This window comes from Chiloscyllium punctatum, chromosome 19 (genome assembly GCF_047496795.1).
Source record: "Chiloscyllium punctatum isolate Juve2018m chromosome 19, sChiPun1.3, whole genome shotgun sequence".
Taxonomy (NCBI): domain Eukaryota; kingdom Metazoa; phylum Chordata; class Chondrichthyes; order Orectolobiformes; family Hemiscylliidae; genus Chiloscyllium; species Chiloscyllium punctatum.
Genome location: NC_092757.1, coordinates 93,692,132 through 93,715,606, shown reverse-complemented (window position 1 = coordinate 93,715,606; position 23,475 = coordinate 93,692,132). Strand labels below are relative to the sequence as shown.

The following is a 23,475-nucleotide window of genomic DNA, read 5'->3' as shown; positions in this document are numbered from 1 at the left end:
AGTTTCATAGTAACCAGTATATCCAGCCTCAACAGTAACCAGTATACGCAGATTCATAGTAACCAGTATACCACGTTTCACAGTAACCAGTATACTCAGTTTCACAGTTAACAGTATACCCAGTTCCACAGTAACCAGTATACTCAGTTTCACAGTTAACAGTTTACCCAGTTCCACAGTAACCAGTATATCCAGTTCCACAGTAACCAGTAAACCAAGCCCGAGGTTGGAATCAAAACTGGGTCCCTGGTGCTGAGAGGCAGCAGTGCTATCTACTGAGCCACCTCGCTGTTCCACAAACCATTTGGAATGGAGCCCAGGAGTAGCAGGAGGCCATTCAGCCCCTCAGGCCTGCTGCACCAGTCACTAAGATGAAGATCTGGTCTTCGCCTGAACTGCACCTCCTTCCCTCCCCATGGACGGCCTCAGGGTGTCTGTACCCAAGTGGGGTCTGTGGGCAGGACTGTTTGAGGGGCCGTTCCCTCCCATGGGTGGGATGTGCCAGGGACAGGGCTGGGAGTGTGTTCCTGATCTTGCTCACTCTCTCCTGGATGTCGGTACAGGACACTGGAGGAGGAACATGGTCCGATTACACGGATGAAGCACCACGTCCGGGGAGTTCTGCTCAATCTTGGCTCTGGAATATCGTGCTTCTCGTTCGGAAATCAGAAACTGCCGAAAGTGACCGGTGAGTGGAAAGGTGACCCCAGGAATCAATTTTGATCAGAAGCTCTGTCTGTACCTACACACACACACACAGACACACACACACAGACACAGATACACACACAGACACAGACACACACACACACACACACAGACACACACACAGATATACACAGACACACACAGACATACACATACACACATACAGACGCACACACACAGACACACACGCACAGTCATACACACACACAGACAGATACATACAGACACACACAGATATACACACACAGAGACATACACACAGGCATACACACATACAGAGACAGACACACACAGAGACACACACAGACATACACACACAGGCATACACACGCACAGAGACACACACACACAGACATAACACACAGACAGATACACACACAGACACAGACACATGCACAGAGACACAGACAGACAGACACACAGACACAGACACATGCACAGAGACACACACAGACACGCACATACAGACACACAGAGACATACGCACACACAGACACTCACACACACACAGACACACACACAGCCCCCCCACACACACAGATACACACAGACAGACAGACATACAGAGACACACGCACACACACACAGACACACACACACAGCCCCCCCCGCACACAGAGACACACAGAGACACATACACATGCACAGACTGACACAGAGACACACGCACACACACAGACACACACAGCCCCCCCACACAGAGACACACACACAGACACCCCCACCCATGCCCCCCCCCACCCACAGCCCTCCCCCACACACACACAGACACACGCAGACACTGACACACACAAACACAAAGAGGCACACACACACACGCACACACACAGACACACACAGCTCCCCCCCACACACACAGACACACAGAGACACACACACACAAACACACACGCACCCCCCATCCACAGCCCTCCCCCCACACACACAGACACACACAGACAGTCACACACACAAACACACACACACATACACACACACACACACACACACACACACACCCACAGCCCTCCCCCCCACACACACAGACACACAGACACACACACACACAGAGTACTGGCGAATCTCCGTGGGTTTGGCAGCATCTGTGGAGAGAGAGAGAGAGAGAGAGAGAGAGATACAGAGTTAATGTTTTGGAGCTAGTGAGTGCTGGTGGAAAGTCGCACAAGACTGGGAACATGAACCCAGTTTCTCTCTTCACACCTGCTGTCTGATGGACATTTACTACACTCCCTCCATCGTCAGAACATCTTTCCTCAGATAAAGGAAACCCAACCCTACTCTCTGTCGTCCAGGGTGTTCTCACTAAGATCCTGTCTAGTTGCAGTAACACATCCCTGTTCCTGTGTTTGAATCCTCTCGCTATGAAAGCCAACAAACCATTTACCCTCTTCACTGCCTGTAATGCTTATGTTCAGCAACTGATTTATGAGGACACCCAGGTCTTGTATTTTTTAATTGCAAATGTATACTTTATTCATAACTTTTTTATATATACATACACAGTTGCTGAAGCATTTCTGTACACTCTTTGCACATGACTAACAACAGATATTGAAAATTTGGCATTCTCTGCAGTTGTAAATAAACCAAAGGCATTGTGTACCTGTGAGATACCTGGAGGCATCCAGTAAATGAATGGACCCCAAGTGGATAACCTCACATTGATCCAAATGAGACTGCACTCACTCACTGACTCACTCACACTCACTCAGTATATCCCAATCACACTTCAACATCCCTGCATCCACAGCTCACCCTCTCACCCAGCTTCGTGTCATCTGCAGACTCGGAGAGATTACATTGTGTTTCTTGTCTAAATCATGGCTGTATTTTGTGAATAATCAGATATTGAAATGTTGGCTCTCTTGCCAATGTCCAATGGTGAGCGATGGAAGGTGAGGATTCACATGTTGCTCGGCCAGTAACAGGGATGAAGTCGGTGATCCTTCCAGGATTGATGTGTTGGGGCAACAATGGCAGACATGAATATGCCCAATCAGAGTTAGTGACCCTAACCCCTCTCACCCTAAACCTATGCCCTCTAGTTCTGGACTCCCCCACCCCAGGGAAAAGACTTTGTCTATTTATCCTATTCATGCCCCTCATAATTTTATAAACCTCTATAAGGTCAACCCTCAGCCTCCGACGCTCCAGGGAAAACAGCCCCAGCCTGTTCAGCCTCTCCCTGTAGCTCAAATCCTCCAACCCTGACAACATCCTTGTAAATCTTTTCTGAACCCTTTCAAGTTTCATAACATCTTTCCGATAGGAAGGAGACCAGAATTGCGCACAATATTCCAACAGTGGCCTAACCAATGTCCTGTACAGCCGCAACATGACCTCCCAACTCCTGTACTCAATACTCTGACCAATAAAGGAAAGCATACCAAACGCTGCCTTCACTATCCTATCTACCTGTGACTCCACTTTCAAGGAGCTATGAACCTGCACTCCAAGGTCTCTTTGTTCAGCAACACTCCCGAGGACCTTACCATTAAGTGTATAAGTCCTGCTAAGATTTGCTTTCCCAAAATGCAGCACCTCGCATTTATCTGAATTAAACTACATCTGCTACTTCTCAGCCCATCTGGTCCAGATCCTGTTGTAATCTGAGGTAACCCTCTTCGCTGTCCACTACACCTCCAATTTTGGTGTCATCTGCAAACTTACTAACTGTACCTCTTATGTTCACATCCAAATCATTTATATAAATGACAAAAAGTAGAAGACCCAGCATCGATCCTTGTTGCACTCCACTGGTCACAGGCCTCCAGTCTGAAAAACAACCCTCCACCACCACCCTCTGTCTTCTACCTTTGAGCCAGTTCTGTATCCAAATGGCTAGTTCTCCCTGTATTCCATGAGATCTAACCTTGCTAATCAGTCTCCCATGGGGAACCTTGTTGAACGCGTTACTGAAGTCCATGTAGATGACATCTACTGCTCTGCCCTCATCAATCCTCTTTGTTACTTCTTCAAAAATCTCAATCAAGTTTGTGAGACATGATTTCCCACGCACAAAGCCATGTTGACTATCCCGAATCAGTCCTTGCCTTTCCAAATACGTGTACATCCTGTCCCTCAGGATTCCCTCCAACAACTTGCCCACCACCGAGGTCAGGCCGACCGGTCTATAGTTCCCTGGCTTGTCTTTACCACCCTTCTTAAACAGTGGCACCACATTAGCCAAACTCCAGTCTTCCGGCACCTCACCTGTGACTATTGATGATACAAATATCTCAGCAAGAGGCCCAGCAATCACTTCCTTATCTTCCCAGAGTTCTCAGGTACACCTGATCAGGTCCTGGGGATTTATCCACCTTTAGCCGTTTCAAGACATCCAGCACTTCTTCCTCTGTAATCTGGACAGTTTTCAAAATGTCACCATCAGTCACCCTACAGTCTATATCTTCTATGTCTTTTTCCACAGTAAATACTGATGCAAAATACTCTATTAATATCTGCCCCATCTCTTAGAGCTCCACACAAAGGCCGCCATGCAGATCTTTGAGGGGCCCTATTCTCTCCCTAGTTACCCTTTTGTCCTTAATATATTTGTAAAACCCCTTTGGATTCTCCTTAATTCTATTTGCCAAAGCTATCTCATGTCCCCGTTTTGCCCCCCTGGTTTCCCTCTTAAGTATACTCCTACTTCCTTTATACTCTTCTACGGATTCACTCGATCTATCCTGTCTGTACCTGACATATGCTTCCTTCTTTTTCTGAACCAAACCCTCAATTTCTTTAGTCATCCAGCATTCTCTTTACCTACCAGCCTTCCCTTTCAGCCTGACAGGAATATACTTTCTCTGGATTCTTATTATCTCATTTCTGAAGGCTTCCCATTTTCCGGCCGTCCCTTTATCTGCGAACATCTGCCTCCAATCAGCTTTCGAAAGTTCTTGCCTAATACCGTCAAAATTGGCCTTTCTCCAACTTAGAACTTCAACTTTTAGATCTGGTCTATCCTTTTCCATCACTATTTTAAATCTAATAGAATTATGGTCGCTGGCCCCAAAGTGCTCCCCCACTGACACCTCAGTCACCTGCCCTGCCTTATTTCCCGAGAGTAGGTCAAGTTTTGCACCTTCTCTAGTAGGTAAATCTACATACTGAATCAGGAAATTGTCTTGTACACACTTAACAAATTCCTCTCCATCTAAACCTTGAACACTATGGCAGTCCCAGTCGATGTTTGGAAAGTTAAAATCCCCTACCATTACTACCCTATTATTCTTACAGACAGCTGAGATCTCATTACATGTTTGTTTCTCAATTTCCCTCTGACTATTGGGGGGTCTATAATACAATCCCAATAAGGTGATCATCCCTTTCTTATTTCTCAGTTCCACCCAAATAACTTCCCTGGATGTATTTCCAGGAATATCCTCCCTCAGCACAGCTGTAATGCTGTCCCTTATCAAAAATGCCACTCCCCCTCCTCTCTTGCCTCCCTTTCTATCCTTCCTGTAGCATTTGTATCCTGGAACATTAAGCTGCTAGTCCTGTCCATCCCTGAGCCATGTTTCCGTAATTGCTATGATATCCCAGTTCCATGTTCCTAACCATGCCCTGAGTTCATCTGCCTTCCCTGTTAGGCCCCTTGTATTGAAATAAATGCAGTTTAATTTATTAGTCCTGCCTTGTTCCTGCCTGCCCTGACTGTTTGACTCACTTCTGTTCACAGCTGTACCAGTCTCAGATCAATCTCTTTCCTCACTATCTCCCTGGGTCCCCCCCACCCCCCACCTTACTAGTTTAAATCCTCCCAAGCAGTTCTAGCAAATTTCCCTGCCAGTATAATAGTCCCCTTCCAATTTAGGTGCAATCCGTCCTTCTTGTCCAGGTCACTTCTACCCCAAAAGAGATTCCAATGATCCAAAAATGTGAATCCTTCTCCCATACACCAGCTCCTCAGCCATGCATTCATCTGCTCTATCCTCCTATCCCTGCCCTCACTAGCTCGTAGCACTGGGAGTAATCCAGATATTACTACCCTTGAGGACCTCCTTTTTAAATTTCTGCCTCACTCTCTGTAATCTCCCTTCAGAATCTCAGCCTTTTCCCTTCCAATGTCGTTGGTTCCAATGTGGACAATGACCTCCTGCTGGCCCCTCTCCCCCGTGAGAACATTCTGCACCCTCTCTGAGACATCCTTGATCCTGGCACCAGGGAAACAACACACCATTCTGATTTTTCTCTGCTGGCCACAGAAACGTCTGTACTGGATAAGTGGTGCTGGAAGAGCACAGCAGTTCAGGCAGCATCCAACGAGCAGCGAAATTGACGTTTCGGGCAAAAGCCCTTCAGCTTTATTCCTGATGAAGGGCTTTTGCCCGAAACGTTGATTTCGCTGCTCGTTGGATGCTGCCTGAACTGCTGTGCTCTTCCAGCACCACTAATCCAGTATTTGCTTTCCAGCATCTGCAGTCATTGTTTTTACCTCACAGAAACGTCTGTCTCTACCTTGGACCAGAGAGTCCCCTCACACAATCGATCTCTTGAAACCCGACGTACCTCTCGTTGCGTTCGGAGTGGTGTGTAACTCTTTGTCCTTTCTTGCAGTTTCCCACCATGACGCTGATGTCAGTTTCAACTGCAGTTTCATTGACTCTCCCTCAGCTGGATGGGAATCTGTCTCATTCTCCTCCTTCGGCACTGATGAGGGGGAACCTGTCTACTGTGTCCCTCCTCAGGAAGGTGAGGACTAATCTCATGTTCAGTCCATGTGGGTACAGAGACAGGGACAGGCACAGGATACAAAGACACCCCCACCTTGCCCCACTCTGCCCTAACACCTGGAGTCCCCTCATACACAGGGACATGGTCAGTCACTCTCCATGGGTCCATGGGAGAAGCAAAGACGATCCAGGAATTATTTATTGTGATAGCACATGACTCAGGAAGCTGCCTTTTGGTGCTTTGCACTGGAGCATCCTGGATATGAGATGATTATTGCCTTTAGCAAAGACTATAAACGACAGAATAGATGGTGAGGTGATAGTGACGACCTCTAACATCACAGCACAATCAGTCACAAGGTTAGACTGGGATGTTCACCAATGATCACACAATGTTCAGCATTGTTCCTAACTCCTCAGATACTGAAGCAGTCCATGTTCAAATGCAACAAGATCTGGACAATATCCAGCCTTGGGTTGACAAGTGGCAAGTAACGTTCATGCCACATAAATGCCAGGCTATGACCATCACCAACAAGAGACAATCTAACCACCATCCCTTGACATTCAATGGTGTTACTATTGTGGGGTAATAACCCCTACGATCAACATCCAGGGTGGGGGGATTACCACTCACCACATAATCACAGTGGCTCCAAGACCAGGTCAGAGACTAGGAATACTGCGGTGAGTAACTCCCCTCCTGACTCCCCAAAGCCTGTCCACCATCTACAAGGCACAATTCAGGAGTGTGATGGAATATTCCCCACTTGCCCTGGATGGGGGCAACTCCAACAACACTCAAAAAGTTCGATAACATCCAGGACAAAGCAGCCCCCACTTTATTGGCACCACATCCACAAACACCCACTCCCTCCCCCACCGATGCTCAGTAGCAGCAGTGTGTACCATCTACAAGATGCACTGCAGAAACTCACCAAAGATCCTCAGACAGCACCTTCCAAACCCACATCCACTTCCATCTAGAAGGACAGGGGCAGCAGATACATGGGAACTGTATCCCAGTGAGAGACAGCCCCTTCTGGAACTGTATCCCAGTGAGAGACAGCCCCTTCGGGAACTGTATCCCAGTGAGAGACAGCCCCTTCGGGAACTGTATCCCAGTGAGAGTCAGCCCCTTCGGGAACTGTATCCCAGTGAGAGACAGCCCCTTCAGGAACTGTATCCCAGTGTGAGACAGCCCCTTCGGGAACTGTATCCCAGTGTGAGACAGCCCCGTCAGGGTTGGGAGGTACAAACCAACAGTGATTTGGGATGAGATGATGATTTGAACATTTTTTTCCTATTTTTTACCAGGAAGCATGTTGCTGACTCCTGAAGCTGGTTTTCAGGAATTGAGCTCCCGCTGCAACTATTTCCCGGTGGAGCAGTCGGAGCCCAACAGTGAGGACACCGTGCAGCCACTGAGCATTCCTCGGACCTCCAGCATTGTCAAAGCTCACCGGCCCTCAGTCTCGTTCGCTGAGGGCACCAAATTCGGGCCTGAGCTGAGGAGGGGCTCGATGCCTGAGAGCAGGGTCATCCCTGCGGCCAATGTCCAGCGGAAGAGGAAGCTGTCCTGGACTCTCAGTAAGTTATCGCCCATTGAGTCGGTACCAGGGCAGTCTGAATGCCAGCCTTACCAGTGTATCGATGTGCCCGGTGTCTACCCTGAGGATAGAGCTTCATCCCACCACAGTCTGACCTCTCCCGGGGCACGTGCTGGGGAGCACCCAGCTCCCTCCCCCATGGCCCCCAGAGACCCCCAGGGTCCGGAGCCGAGGGGCTCCCCGGTCACACCGGCAGGGGCCAGGATTGGGAGCAGTAGCCGGAAGGTGCCGAGACGGGAAGCTCAGCGCTCCTCCAGGATCTGGGCCAGCACCGCGGATGGAATCGGAGTCGGCACAGTCCAGGCAATGCTGAGGCGGTTCGGAAGTTTCCAGAAGCAACGATCAGCTCCCCAGCAGGAGCTGGGTCCTCGCGCCCGGGGACAGAAGGTCTCCAAACTGCAGCGCACGCTGGAGAAGAAGCTGAGGTCGTGTCCATCCGCGGGTGAGGCCCCATCTCCCAGTGAGCACTATCCCCCAGGCTCCCATCAAATCCCAGCAGGTGGTACCAGCTCCCTGCCCAGGAAGGCCCTGATCCCAACCACACCCATCCTCCACAAACTGGTGGCCAACGTCACAGAGGGCACACAGGGGCGGCTGGACATGCTGCACCCCTCCGGCCAATCCGAACCCTCTCCGGAGCTGGAGCCCGAGATCCCGGGCGGGGATCAGGAACCCCGGCAGAATTCTCTGTGAAGGAAACCCAGAGATACAGAGAGAGAGAGAGGTTCACACTGACCCAGAGGGTGGGGGCAGACAGCGACCACTCTCTGCCCCCCACCCCCAAGGCGGTAGTGGGGGAGAGGGGAGGGTGAAGGGAGGTCAATGCTGAGCCTGAGTTAGTCAAATGCATAAAACACCCCACCCTGGCAAAGACCCTGGGGAGGGTGGGTGGGGGGGGACGGGAGAATGGAAGGATCAGGTCAGTGGGGGATCGGGTCAACAGTCAGGGATATTGATGAGCTGCTAGGCCCCGGTTCTACATTATTGTGACAATCCCCCAGCTCCATCTCATTGGCTGGGCAACAATGAAGTGGTGACCAATGGGACTGACCGAGGGGAGTGACCAAGGGAGGCGACTGATGGGGCTGTTTGAGAGAGGTGACTGAGGGGAGTGACCGATCAAATCAAACAGGAGTATGGCCAGGTCTTAGGGGAGGGGTCAGTGGTGAGATGGGGGTGGGGTCAGTGGTGAGATGGGGAGGGTCAGTGGTGAGATGGGGGTGGGGAGGGTCAGTGGTGAGATGGGGAGGGGTCAGTGGTGAGATCGGGGTGGGGAGGGGTCAGTGGTGAGATCAGGGTGGGGAGGAGTCAGTGGTGAGATGGAGAGGGGTCAGTGGTGAGATGTGGGTGGGGAGGGTCAGTGGTAAGATGGGGTGGGGTCAGTGGTGAGATGGGGTGGGGTCAGTGGTGAGATGGGGGTGGGGAGGGTCAATGGTGAGATCGGGGTGGGGTCAGTGGTGAGCTTGGGGTGGGCTTAGTGGTGAGATGGGGAGGGGTCTTTGATGAGATGGGAGTCTTTGATGAGATGGGGATCAGGGGTGCGATGGGGGTGGGGTCAGTGGTGAGATCGGGGTGGGGTCAGTGGTGAGATCGGGGTGGGGTCAGTGGTGAGATCGGGGTGGGGTTAGTGGTGAGATGGGGGAGGGGAGGGTCAATGGTGAGATGAGGTGGGGTCAGTGATGAGATGGAGAGGGGTCAGTGGTGAGATCGGGGGGGGGTTGGTGGTGAGATGGGGATGGGGAAGGTCAATGGTGAGATCGGGGTGGGGTCAGTGGTGAGATGGGGGAGGGGAGGGTCAGTGGTGAGATGGGGAGGGTCAGTGGTGAGATGAGGGAGGGGTCAGTGGTGAGATGGGGGTCGGTGTGGGGGGGGTCGGTGTGGGGGGGGGTCGGTGTGGGGAGGGTCAGTGGTAAGATGGGGTGGGGTCAGTGGTGAGATGGGGTGGGGTCAGTGGTGAGATGGGGGTGGGGAGGGTCAATGGTGAGATCGGGGTGAGGTCAGTGGTGAGCTTGGGGTGGGCTTAGTGGTGAGATGGGGAGGGGTCTTTGATGAGATGGGAGTCTTTGATGAGATGGGGATCAGGGGTGCGATGGGGTGGGGTCAGTGGTGAGATGGGGAGGGTCAGTGGTGAGATCGGGGTGGGGTTAGTGGTGAGATGGGGGAGGGGAGGGTCAATGGTGAGATGAGGTGGGGTCAGTGATGAGATGGGGAGGAGTCAGTGGTGAGATGGAGAGGGGTCAGTGGTGAGATGGGGAGGGGTCTTTGATGAGATGGGAGTCTTTGATGGGATGGGGATCAGGGGTGCGATGGGGGTGGGGTCAGTGGTGAGATGGGGAGGGTCAGTGGTGAGATCGGGGTGGGGTTAGTGGTGAGATGGGGGTTGGGAGGGTCAATGGTGAGATCGGGGTGGGGTCAGTGGTGAGATCGGGTCGGGGTCAGTGGTGAGATCGGGGTGGGGTCAGTGGTGAGATGGGGAGGGGTCAGTGGTGAGATCAGGGTGGGGTTAGTGGTGAGATGGGGGTGGGGAGGGTAAATGGTGAGATTGGGGTGGGGTCAGTGGTGAGCTTGGGGTGTGCTTAGTGGTGAGATGGGGGAGGGGTCAGTGGTGAGATGGGGGGTCGGTGTGGGGGGGGTCAGTGGTGAGATGGGGGTCGGTGTGGGGGGGGGGGGGTCGGTGTTGGGGGGGGGGGGTCGGTGGTAATATCAGGATGAGGGTGGAGGGAGGCATGTTTTCCCAGTACATATTGCCGAGGGGGTCAGTATGTAGTCCAAGAGCAGCACTGACAATATTTCTATGTATATGTGAAATATTATTTTCTGTATAAAGTACATATAAACTTTGTATGAGAGTTTGTTGCAAATGATTGATGACAGTTGGAATAGACACAGCGTTTGTGTGGGATTCAGGTAAAATCCCACTCAGTTTCCCACACTTGGAGCAGACCAGGTGATGCTGTGAGATTGGGACACTTTCCATTTCACGATCACTTTCCCACATCTGCAACAACATTCCTTCACAGCTGATAAATGCCCATTCAGGGGCAAGTGTAATCTGGGAAACCAGGGATAATACGCACTCCTTTCCATTCAGTTCCCCTCTCATGTTCAGCACAAAGTCATCAGCTCAGTGTAACAGCTCATCCGATAGGCTACACCTATGACAGTACGGCACTCCCTCAGCACTGACCCTCCGACCGTGCGGCACTCCCTCAGCACTGACCCTCTGACAGTGCGGCACTCCCTCAGCACTGACCCTCTGACAATACGGCACTCCCTCAGCACTGACCCTCCAACAGTGCGGCACTCCCTCAGCACTGACCCTCTGACAGTGCGGCACTCCCTCAGCACTGACCCTCTGACAGTGCGTCACTCCCCCTTCGACAGTGCGGCACTCCCTCAGTGCTGACCCTCCGACAGTGCAGCACTCCCTCAGTGCTGACCCTCCGACAGTGCGGCACTCCCTCAGTGCTGACCCTCTGACCATGTGGCACTCCCTCAGCACTGACCCTCTGACAGTGTGGCACTCCCTCAGCACTGATCCTCTGACAGTGCGGCACTCCCTCAGCACTGACCCTCTGACAGTGTGGCACTCCCTCAGCACTGATCCTCTGACAGTGCGGCACTCCCTCAGCACTGACCCTCTGACAGTACGGCACTCCCTCAGCACTGACCCTCCGACCGTGCGGCACTCCCTCAGCACTGACCCTCTGACAGTGCGGCACTCCCTCAGCACTGACCCTCTGACAATACGGCACTCCCTCAGCACTGACCCTCCAACAGTGCGGCACTCCCTCAGCACTGACCCTCTGACAGTGCGGCACTCCCTCAGCACTGACCCTCTGACAGTGCGTCACTCCCCCTTCGACAGTGCGGCACTCCCTCAGTGCTGACCCTCCGACAGTGCAGCACTCCCTCAGTGCTGACCCTCCGACAGTGCGGCACTCCCTCAGTGCTGACCCTCTGACCATGTGGCACTCCCTCAGCACTGACCCTCTGACAGTGTGGCACTCCCTCAGCACTGATCCTCTGACAGTGCGGCACTCCCTCAGCACTGACCCTCTGACAGTGTGGCACTCCCTCAGCACTGACCCTGTGACAGTGCGGCACTCCCTCAGCACTGACCCTTTGACAGTGCGGCACTCCCTCAGCACTGACCCTTTGACAGTGCGGCACTCCCTCAGCACTGACCCTCTGACAGTGTGGCACTCCCTCAGCACTGACCCTCCGACAGTGCGGCACTCCCTCAGCACTGACCCTCTGACAGTGCAGCACTCCCTCAGCACTGACCCTCCGACAGTGCGACGCTGCCTCAGCACTGACCCTCTGACAGTGTGGTACTCCCTCAGCACTGACCCTCTGACCATGTGGCACTCCCTCAGCACTGACCCTCTGTCAGTGCGGCACTCCCTCAGCACTGACCCTCTGACAGTGCGGCACTCCCTCAGCACTGACCCTCTGACAGTGCAGCACTCCCTCAGCGCTGACCCTCCGACAGTGCGGCACTCCCTCAGCACTGACCCTCTGACCTTGTGGTACTCCCTCAGCACTGACCCTCTGACCATGTGGCACTCCCTCAGCACTGACCCTCCGACAGTGCGGCACTCCCTCAGCACTGACCCTCTGACAGTGTGACACTCCCTCAGCACTGATCCTCTGACAGTGCGGCACTCCCTCAGCACTGACCCTCTGACAGTGCGGCACTCCCTCAGCACTGACCCTCTGACAGTGCGGCACTCCCTCAGCACTGACCCTCTGACAGTGCGATGCTCCCTCAGCACTGACCCTCTGACAGTGTGGTACTCCCTCAGCACTGACCCTCTGACCATGTGGCACTCCCTCAGCACTGACCCTCTGACAGTGCGGCACTCCCTCAGCACTGATCCTCTGACAGTGCGGCACTCCCTCAGCACTGACCCTCTGACAGTGCGGCACTCCCTCAGCACTGACCCTCCGACAGTGCGGCACTCCCTCAGCACTGACCCTCTGACCTTGTGGTACTCCCTCAGCACTGACCCTCTGACCATGTGGCACTCCCTCAGCACTGACCCTCTGACAGTGCGGGACTCCCTCAGCACTGATCCTCCGACAGTGCGGCACTCCCTCAGCACTGACCCTCCGACAGTGCGGCACTCCCTCAGCACTGACCCTCTGACAGTGCGGCACTCCCTCAGCACTGACCCTCCGACAGTGCGACGCTCCCTCAGCACTGACCCTCTGACAGTGCGGCGCTCCCTCAGCACTGACCCTCCGACAGTGCGGCACTCCCTCAGCACTGACCCTCCGACAGTGCGGCTCTCCCTCAGCACTGACCCTCCGACAGTGCGGCACTCCCTCAGCACTGACCCTCCGACAGTGCGGTACTCCCTCAGCACTGACCCTCTGACCATGTGGCACTCCCTCAGCACTGACCCTCTGACAGTGTGGCACTCCCTCAGCACTGATCCTCCGACCGTGCGTCACTCCCTCAGCACTGATCCTCTGACAGTGCGGCACTCCCTCAGCACTGATCCTCTGACAGTGCGGCACTCCCTCAGCACTGACCCTCTGACAGTGCGGCACTCCCTCAGCACTGACCCTCTGACAGTGTGGCACTCCCTCAGCACTGACCCTCTGACAGTGCGGCACTCCCTCATCACTGACCCTCCGACAGTGCGGCACTCCCTCAGCACTGACCCTCTGACAGTGCGGCACTCCCTCATCACTGACCCTCCGACAGTGCGGCACTCCCTCAGCACTGACCCTCCGACAGTGCGGCACTCCCTCATCACTGACCCTCCGACAGTGCGGCACTCCCTCAGCACTGACCCTCCGACAGTGCGGCACTCCCTCAGCACTGACCCTCTGACAGTGCGGCACTCCCTCAGCACTGACCCTCTGACAGTGCGGCACTCCCTCAGCACTGACCCTCTGACAGTGCGGCACTCCCTCAGCACTGACCCTCTGACAGTGCAGCACTCCCTCAGCACTGACCCTCTGACAGTGCGGCACTCCCTCAGCACTGACCCTCCGACAGTGCGGCACTCCCTCAGCACTGACCCTCCGACAGTGCGGCACTCCCTCAGCACTGACCCCCCGACAGTGTGGCACTCCCTCAGCGCTGACCCTCCGACAGTGCGGCACTCCCTCAGCACTGACCCTCTGACCTTGTGGTACTCCCTCAGCACTGACCCTCTGACCATGTGGCACTCCCTCAGCACTGACCCTCCGACAGTGCGGCACTCCCTCAGCACTGACCCCCCGACAGTGTGGCACTCCCTCAGCGCTGACCCTCCGACAGTGCGGCACTCCCTCAGCACTGACCCTCTGACCTTGTGGTACTCCCTCAGCACTGACCCTCTGACCATGTGGCACTCCCTCAGCACTGACCCTCTGACAGTGTGGCACTCCCTCAGCACTGACCCTCTGACCATGTGGCACTCTCTCAGCACTGACCCTCTGACCTTGTGGTACTCCCTCAGCACTGACCCTCTGACAGTGCGGCACTCCCTCAGCACTGATCCTCTGACAGTGCGGCACTCCCTCAGCACTGACCCTCTGACAGTGCGGCACTCCCTCAGCACTGACCCTCTGACAGTGCGGCACTCCCTCAGCGCTGACCCCCCGACAGTGCGGCACTCCCTCAGCGCTGACCCCCCCGACAGTGTGGCACTCCCTCAGCACTGACCCTCCGACAGTGCGGCACTCCCTCAGTGCTGACCCTCCAACAGTGTGGCACTCCCTCAGCGCTGACCCCCCGACAGTGCGGCACTCCCTCAGCACTGACCCTCCGACAGTACGGCACTCCGTCAGCACTGACCCTCCGACAGTGTGGCACTCCCTCAGCACTGACCCTCCGACAGTGCGGCACTCCCTCAGCACTGACCCTCCGACAGTGCGGCACTCCCTCAGCACTGACCCTCCGACAGTACGGCACTCCCTCAGCACTGACCCTCCAACAGTGTGGCACTCCCTCAGCGCTGACCCCCCGACAGTGCGGCACTCCCTCAGCACTGACCCTCCGACAGTACGGCACTCCCTCAGCACTGACCCTCCGACAGTGTGGCACTCCCTCAGCACTGACCCTCCGACAGTGCGGCACTCCCTCAGCACTGACCCTCCGACAGTGCGGCACTCCCTCAGCGCTGACCCCCCGACAGTGCGGCACTCCCTCAGCACTGACCCTCCGACAGTGCGGCACTCCCTCAGCACTGACCCTCCGACAGTGCGGCACTCCCTCAGCACTCCGAAAGTGCAGTCTAATCTCTGGGCTTCAGTTTGCAGTTGTAAATGTTTCTGACTGAGCTCCATCCCAAAGTTCTCTGAGAGAGGAAATGAACATTTTTCTCAGCGCTAAAAATAACAACGCTGCCAGACCGTCCTCCTGAGCCATCAAACAAACTTCTGTTGTTCAGCGACAAGCGAATCCTGGTGTGTTTACTGGAGTCTCCACAGTCAAGAATCCAAAAGTGACTGATAGCATCCGCACTCTCATTGTCTTCTCTGACCTTCCTGTTTGAAGCAAAGGCTAATCTCTTCCTCTTTTTTTAAGACTAGTTAACCTAAAACCTGAAGTAACTTCCTCAACCTGTGTTTTTGTTGTAATAATTTTGATTAATCAGGGAATTCTGTTGTTAGTGCAACATCACCTTTGGGAGGTCACTTCAAGATGGGCGATAATGTCAGCCTTACCAGTGACACCCATATCCGGGAATGATTTTAGAAAAACAATTTCTGTAAATGTCTCATTTCTCAGCACACTCTCAAAGATCATTTACACTCTCCTGTCTCACTGGCCTGTCAGAGAAACACTCTCCCCACAATAAGTTCTCAAAATATCTGGCAGATTAAAGAGATGTTTTTGGATAAAAATTAATGACATACCAATTAACCCTGAACCTTGAGGGAGTGCCTGAACATTCCTGGTTAGAATCAGGCTCCTCAGCCCATCCAGTCTACACCAACCCTCCAGATGGCACCCCACCCAGACCACAGCCCCTATCCTGTAATCCTGTGTTTCCCATGGCAAACCCACACAATCCCTGAAAATTGTGCACATTGCCCACCCCCACTTGCACATCTTGTGACTGTGGGGGGGTACCCACGCAGACACGGGGAGAATGTACTTACTCCACACAGACAGTCCCCCCCCAAGGCTGGGATCGAACCTGTGTCCCTGGTGCCGTGAGGCAGCCGTGCTAACCACTGAGCCACATTGTATTCCATCTGCCACGTCCGTGCCCAGTCCCCAAGCCTGTTCAAGTCCGCTCAATGTTTTACATCTTCCTTGCAACACATATTTCTTACTTTGCTTTCGATCATCTACAGCGTTGGGAATATGATGTACAGCCTCCCCACCCCCCCCCCACCCCACCCCCCCCACCTCCACCCCCACCCCCACCCCCACCCCCACCCCCCTACTCCCTGCCATCCAGATCATTAGCAAACACTGTGAGCTGGGGCCCAAGTACTGGTCCTTGTGGTACCCCACTAGACACACAAGAATGTCTCATTTATTCCTTTTGTTTTCTGTCTCTTTGTCACTCCTCAATCCATGTACATTACTTCCAATACTCTGTGTGTTAATGTTACTAACTAATTCAAAGTTTGGGAGAAGATTTGTAGCTCGGGTGCTGGTTGTTGTGGTTCTGTTCGCCGAGCTGGGAATTTGTGTTGCAGACGTTTCGTCCCCTGTCTAGGTGACACCCTCAGTGTTTGGGAACCTCCTATGATTACTAATTAATCTCCTGTGGGGAATCTTATCAAAGCACTCTGAAAATCCAAACAGACTCCATCCACCTAATCCCCTTTACCATGTTTGTTTGTAACATCCTCAAAACAGTTTAAACTTTCTCAAATATAACTCTCCATTGACAAGCCCATGCTGCTTGCACCTAATCATGTCATGTTTACCTAAGTCTCCACTGATCATATCCTTAATAGATTAGATTCCCTACAGTGTGGAAACAGGCCCTTCAGCCCAACAAGTCCCCACTGGCCCTCTGAAGAGTAACCCACCCAGACCCCTACATTTATCACTGACTAATGAACCTAACACTACAGGTATTTTAGCACAGCCAATCCATCCTAACCTGCACATCTTTAGACATGGGGAGAATGTGCAAATTGCACACAAACAGTCACCCAAGGCTGGGATTGAACCCAGGTCCCCTGGTGCTACAAGACAGCAGTGCTAACCACTGAGCCACTGTGCTGCCCACAGTGATGCATTGCAGTATTTTCCCTGTTCCTGTTTGAAAAGGCTGTGTTTGCTGTTCCTTATTCTTCCTCCTGCTCCTTTCTAAAATAGTGACATTTATAAACCTGCCAATCACAGCATTAAACAGCATCTCCTCTGTGCTGCAGTATCTGATTTCTGTTCATTAAGCTCCACATTTTTCACCTCAATGGCATCGTTGTGAAACAGAAACAACTGTATTAAATGTAAAAAGTCGATTTATTTATTTATTCAGTGCATAACATTCTCTAACAGTTTTAATTCGATCATTTTCGAACACCACAGCCTTGTCATTCCCGATATTTAGTCTTTAAGAGAGTGAAGTCTCGGATCACTTTGTTCAGATAAGTTTCCAAGTCCCGGAAGATGATGTAGCCTTGCAGCTTGCTGTGCCAATCGTGGCCTGGGTTCAGGACGTTGTTGGGGAGAGTCAGGTCCTGGGGTTCAGGGGACGTGCTGTTCAAAGCTGAGATCTGGAAAGACACAAAGCATATAGAGTCTGAACAGGGGGGGGAGAGGAGTCAGGCAATGTGGCTTTACATATTCACAAAGCATTATCGATAACAACACATCAGTCAGATCAGTAATGATTGAACCCTGAAGCTCACTCCCCAGCCTGTGTTACAGTGTCTGTGAGCCAGTGGGGTTACTGATGGGACTCTCTGTCAGAACTGTGGAAATGTCAGAGAGAGAGAGAGAGAGAGATTAAAATGCAGAGATAGAAAATGGATTGTTTTGCTGGATTTCCTAATATGAAGGGTGTTTGAGCATTAGGAAGGAAGCAGGTGATAAATCGACAGGCAGCAATGGGAAGACCATCAGCTGCACTCCTCATGGACTTGCTCCCAACAAGGGATGTGGAAGGGAGTTATATAAATGAAATTGAGCATGTGTTTGAGAGAACTCAATCCACAGGGGCCATGGAGCTGGCTGGATTGTTCCACAGAGGGTCAGTACTGGCTGAATGGGCTGAGTGGCCTCCTTGTATATTGTAAAGCAGTGAGACTCTCCTGGCACCAGCCCCTTGCCCATTGGGTAATGGAGGAGATGACTATGTGATACCCCACCCCACACCGAGCCCCTCCTGTACCTGGGAGTTCAGCTGGGAGATCAAATCCCGGAGATCCAGGGAAACCACCTCCATGGACTTGCTCATTGCTGATTCCTGACAATCTGTTAGTTCATCGATCCGTTTGAAATCCACGTGGATCCAGAAGGTATAGAGATCCTTGGTATTGAGCAGCAAGCGATCCACATCCTGGAGGTAACAGCAAAGACCAGGTGAGTCCCAGGAGGGACCGCACGGGGTGGACAGAGAGAGGACGGGGGTGGGCTGGGGGTGGTGGTGAAGGGGGTGAGGGTGGGGGTGGGGGGGTGGTAATGAAGCGTTGGGGTGGGGGTGGGGAATAGTAACGAAGGATGGGGAGGGGTGGGGGGATGGTAATGAAGGGGGTCGGGGTGGGGGTGGGGGATGGTAATGAAGGGGATGGGGTGGGGGTGGGGTGGTGATGATGGGGGTTGGGTTGGAGTAGTGGTGATGGGGATGGGGATGGGGTGGTGGACGTGGTGTGGGGGAGGTGGTGATGGGGATGGGGTGGGGGTGGTGCTGATGGGGATGGGGTGGGGATGGTGGTGATGGGGATGGGGTGGGGATGGTGGTGATGGGGATGGGGTGGGGTTGGGGGTGGTGGGGATGGGGTGGGGTTGGGGGTGTTGGGGATGGGGTGGGGATGGTGGTGATGGGGATGGGGTGGGGATGGTGGTGATGGGGATGGGGTGGGGTTGGGGGTGGTGGGGATGGGGTGGGGTTGGGGGTGTTGGTGATGGGGATGGGGTGGGGGTGGGGGTGGTGGGGATGGGGTGGGGGTGATGGTGATGGGGTGGGGGTGGGGTTGATGGGAATGGGGTGGGGTTGGGGGTGTTGGGGATGGAGTGGGGGTGGTGGTTTTGGGGATGGGGTGGGGTTGGGGGTGTTGGGGATGGGGTGGGGGTGGGGGTGGCAGTGATGGGGCTGGGGTGGGGTTGGGGGTGTTGGGGATGGGGTGGGGATGGTGGTGATGGGGATGGGGTGGGGATGGGGGTGATGGGGATGGGGTGGGGATGGGGGTGTTGGGGCTGGGGTGGGGTTGGGGGTGTTGGGGATGGGGTGGGGGTGGTGGGGATGGGGATGGGGGTTGGTAATGTAGGGTGTGGGGATTGTGGCTGGGGGAGAGACCGTGGTGTGAGCTGCGGTTACTGCCTGCGTACCTGCATTTCCAGCCAGTCCATGTATTCGATGGCGGTGGTGGGTAAACTGGACAACATCATGTTGTAATCCTCAAAGGTTGGACTGCCCAGCTTCTCATGTTTCTACAATCAGTGAAAAACACAGAGTGAGAACAGCACTCAGTATCTCTCCAAGAACACCGAGACAAGAAACATTGCCCAAGTGTGCTGGACCCATGTTCGAAACAGAGGGACCTGGAATGTAGGAAGAGGTTGAGGCCATTCAGCCCTTTGAGCCTGCTCCACATGTCAACATGATCATGGCTGAGCCTCTATCTCAATGAGTTTTGAGAAGATTTATAGCTCAGATTGAGGTTTTGGAAACTCAAACGTATAAATAGAAAGCAGTAATTTTCAGCATTGCTTTGCCTGAGACCTACTGAAGATGTTACCTAGTAGAGTAACGAAACATCTGGAAATGAACCTTGCAACTCAGCGAGCAACCTACATCCAAAAACCTCTATTTCAATGCTCAAATCTCACTTTCCCCTCATTGAGGGTGAGGTACCCCAGTGAGGGTCAGTGTGTGGGGGACTGTACCCCTGTGAGGGTCAGTGTGTGTGTGTGTGTGTGTGTGTGTGTGTGTATGTGTGTCTGTGTGTGTGTGTGTGGGACTGCACCCCAGTGAGGGTCAGTATGTGTGTATGGAACTTTACACACACTTCCCAATACGTCACCATTTAAATCATATTTTCCTTCCTGTTTTTTCACACAAGTGCATGTGTTGACCAGACCAGGGCAGGAGTAAAAGGAACATAGATGAATCTGAAGGACTGCTACAATAATCCAGGATTTACATGGTCACTTTTTCTGTTTTGGATCCCCCTCCCACCCCCAAAAAAATGAGAATTCACCCGTTGGACTTAAAAAGAAAGGTTAATGGTCTAGAAACAACCAATCAATGATCAGAACTGCATTCCTGGGAGCTCCTGACCATCAACCACCTGGAAGTGAACAGCGAGAGGATTGTGGTTCTTACGTATTTAATGAATAAATCGCGGACTTCCTGGAGGATTTTCCTGGCCAGGGTCAGGCTACGTTGGAAGGTGATGTTGAGGGTGCTGGAATCAGTTGATGATGAGACAGCGAAGAGTGAAACCGAGAGAAGCAGCAACCAAGTGTTCGCCATTGATCCGACCTGGAAAGATCACAGGATGGTGAGGGCACACCATTATCCTCAGACTGTCACCTTCAGTTCAGTCAGGGTCTTGGTCAACTACTCAGCATTGCAGACTGCTCCTCACATTCACCAACAGCTGGTCAACCTCCATGTTTGGGGTGACACCTTACAAACCACATTCACACATCACAGAACTGACAGGTAATGACCATCTCCAACAAAGCAGAAACCAACTCTCTCCCCTTGCCACTCAAAGGTATTATTATCATTGCCCATTCCGCAATCCACATCCTGGGGATATCAGTGACAATGCTCAAGAACCTTGACTCGATCCGGGACATAGCAGCCCCCGCTTGGTTGGTGCCACATCCACTCCCTGCACCACCAACACTCAGTAGATGTTGTATTGTCGGACGGTCCACACTGAGGGAGCACCGCACTGTCGGAGGGTCAGTGCTGAGGGAGTGCCGTACTGTCGGAGGGTCAATGCTGAGGGAGTGCCGCACTGTCGGAGGGTCAGTGCTGAGGGAGCGCCGCACTGTCGGAGGGTCAGTACTGAGGGAGTACCACACTGTCGGAGGGTGAGTACTGAGGGAAAGTCACACTGTCAGAGGGTCAGTGCAGACGGAGTACCGTACTGTTGGAGGGTCAGTACTGAGGGAGTGCTGCACTGTCAGAGGGTCAGTACTGAGGGAATGCCGCACTGTCAGAGGGTCAGTGCTGAGGGAGTGCTGCACTGTCAGAGGGTAAGTGCTGAGGGAGCGCAGCACTGTCAGAGGGTCAGTGCTGAGGGAGTGCCGCACTGTCAGAGGGTCAGTGCTGAGGGAGTGCCGCACTGTCAGAGGGTCAGTACTGAGGGAGCACCGCACTGTCGGAGGGTCAGTGCTGAGGGAGCGCCGCACTGTCGGAGGGTCAGTACTGAGGGAGCGCCACACTGTCGGAGGGTCAGTACTGAGGGAATGCCGCACTGTCGGAGGGTCAGTGCTGAGGGAATACCGCACTGCTAGAGGGTCAGTGCTGAGGGAATACCGCACTGCCAGAGGGTCAGTGCTGAGGGAATGCCGCACTGTCGGAGGGTCAGTGCTGAGGGAATACTGCACTGCCAGAGGGTCAGTGCTGAGGGAATGCCGCACTGTCGGAGGGTCAGTGCTGAGGAAGCGCCGCACTGCCAGAGGGTCAGTGCTGAGGGAATGCCGCACTGTCGGAGGGTAAGTGCTGAGGGAGCGCCGCACTGTCAGAGGGTCAGTGCTGAGGGAGCACCGCACTGTCGGAGGATCAGTACGAAGGGAGTACTGCACTGTCGGAGGATCAGTACTGAGGGAATGCCACACTGTCAGAGGGTCAGTGCTGAGGGAGTGCCGCACTGTCAGAGGCTCAGTGCTGAGGGAGTGCCGCACTGTCGGAGGGTCAGTACTGAGGGAGCACCGCACTGTCGGAGGGTCAGTGCTAATGTAGCGCCGCACTGTCGGAGGGTCAGTGCTGAGGGAGCGCCGCACTGTCGGAGGGTCAGTGCTGAGGGAGCGCCGCACTGTCAGAGGGTCAGTGCTGAGGGAGCACCGCACTGTCGGAGGATCAGTACTAAGGGAGTACTGCACTGTCGGAGGATCAGTACTGAGGGAATGCCACACTGTCAGAGGGTCAGTGCTGAGGGAGTGCCGCACTGTCAGAGGCTCAGTGCTGAGGGAGTGCCGCACTGTCGGAGGGTCAGTACTGAGGGAGCACCGCACTGTCGGAGGGTCAGTGCTGAGGGAATGCCACACTGTCAGAGGGTCAGTGCTGAGGGAATGCCACACTGTCAGAGGGTCAGTGCTGAGGGAATACCGCACTGTCGGAGGGTCAGTGCTAATGTAGCGCCGCACTGTCGGAGGGTCAGTGCTGAGGGAGCGCCGCACTGTCGGAGGGTCAGTGCTGAGGGAATGCCACACTGTCAGAGGGTCAGTGCTGAGGGAATACCGCACTGTCGGAGGGTCAGTGCTGAGGGAATACCGCACTGTCGGAGGGTCAGTGCTGAGGGAATGCCACACTGTCAGAGGGTCAGTGCTGAGGGAGCGCCGCACTGTCAGAGGGTCAGTGCTGAGGGAGTGCCGCACTGTCAGAGGGTCAGTACTGAGGGAGTGCCGCACTGTCGGAGGGTCAGTACTGAGGGAGCGCCGAACTGTCGGAGGGTCAGTACTGAGGGAGCACCGCACTGTCGGAGGGTCAGTGCTGAGGGAGCGCCGCACTGTCGGAGGGTCAGTGCTGAGGGAGTACCGCACTGTCGGAGGGTCAGTGCTGAGGGAGTGCCGCACTGTCGGAGGGTCAGTACTGAGGGAGTGCTGCACTGTCAGAGGGTAAGTGCTGAGGGAGCGCCGCACTGTCAGAGGGTCAGTGCTGAGGGAGTGCCGCACTGTCAGAGGGTCAGTGCTGAGGGAGTGCCGCACTGTCGGAGGGTCAGTACTGAGGGAGCACCGCACTGTCGGAGGGTCAGTGCTGAGGGAGCGCCGCACTGTCGGAGGGTCAGTGCTGAGGGAGCACCGCACTGTCGGAGGGTCAGTACTGAGGGAGCACCGCACTGTCCGAGGATCAGTGCTGAGGGAGCGCCGCACTGTCGGAGGGTCAGTGCTGAGGGAATACCGCACTGTCGGAGGGTCAGTACCGAGGGAATGCCGCACTGTCGGAGGGTCAGTGCTGACGGAATACCGCACTGCCAGAGGGTCAGTGCTGAGGGAATACCGCACTGCCAGAGGGTCAGTGCTGAGGGAGTGCCGTACTGTCGGAGGGTCAATGCTGAGGGAGTGCCGCACTGTCGGAGGGTCAGTGCTGAGGGAGTGCCGCACTGTCGGAGGGTCAGTGCTGAGGGAAATTCACACTGTCAGAGGGTCAGTGCAGACGGAGTAC

General features: G+C 54.2%; 2 protein-coding genes across 2 annotated transcripts in view; one reads left to right on the top strand and one right to left on the bottom strand.

Annotated features, from left to right (window-relative positions):
• The window catches only part of LOC140491214 (uncharacterized), an 87,483-nt gene extending 78,661 nt beyond the window's left edge, over positions 1 to 8,822 (top strand). The window contains exons 6-8 of the mRNA XM_072589195.1: positions 564 to 688; positions 6,274 to 6,408; positions 7,707 to 8,822. Of these exons, the coding sequence (XP_072445296.1) occupies positions 564 to 688; positions 6,274 to 6,408; positions 7,707 to 8,692 (1,246 nt within the window). The 3' untranslated portion in view covers positions 8,693 to 8,822. The remainder of the gene's footprint in view (positions 1 to 563; positions 689 to 6,273; positions 6,409 to 7,706) is intronic.
• An 8,681-nt stretch (positions 8,823 to 17,503) lies between these two features.
• Positions 17,504 to 20,607, bottom strand: LOC140491213 (cardiotrophin-2-like). The gene is made up of 4 exons (XM_072589193.1): positions 20,458 to 20,607; positions 19,461 to 19,562; positions 18,304 to 18,471; positions 17,504 to 17,686 (listed from the first exon to the last, which is right to left on the bottom strand). Exons 1-4 carry the CDS (start codon positions 20,605 to 20,607, stop codon positions 17,504 to 17,506), a joined length of 603 nt encoding a protein of 200 aa, XP_072445294.1.
• Between the last annotated feature and the right edge of the window lie 2,868 nt (positions 20,608 to 23,475).

What these genes read in the sequence shown, in the direction of transcription:
- LOC140491213 (XM_072589193.1), bottom strand. Translation starts at nt 20,607, where the DNA reads ATGGCGAACACTTGGTTGCTGCTTCTCTCGGTTTCACTCTTCGCTGTC. An exon ending in GCGATTTATTCATTAAATAC is followed by an intron (nt 19,563 to 20,457) that starts GTAAGAACCACA and finishes CACTGATTGTAG; the next exon opens with AAACATGAGAAGCTGGGCAG. An exon ending in TCTCCCAGCTGAACTCCCAG is followed by an intron (nt 17,687 to 18,303) that starts GTACAGGAGGGG and finishes GTGTCTTTCCAG; the next exon opens with ATCTCAGCTTTGAACAGCAC.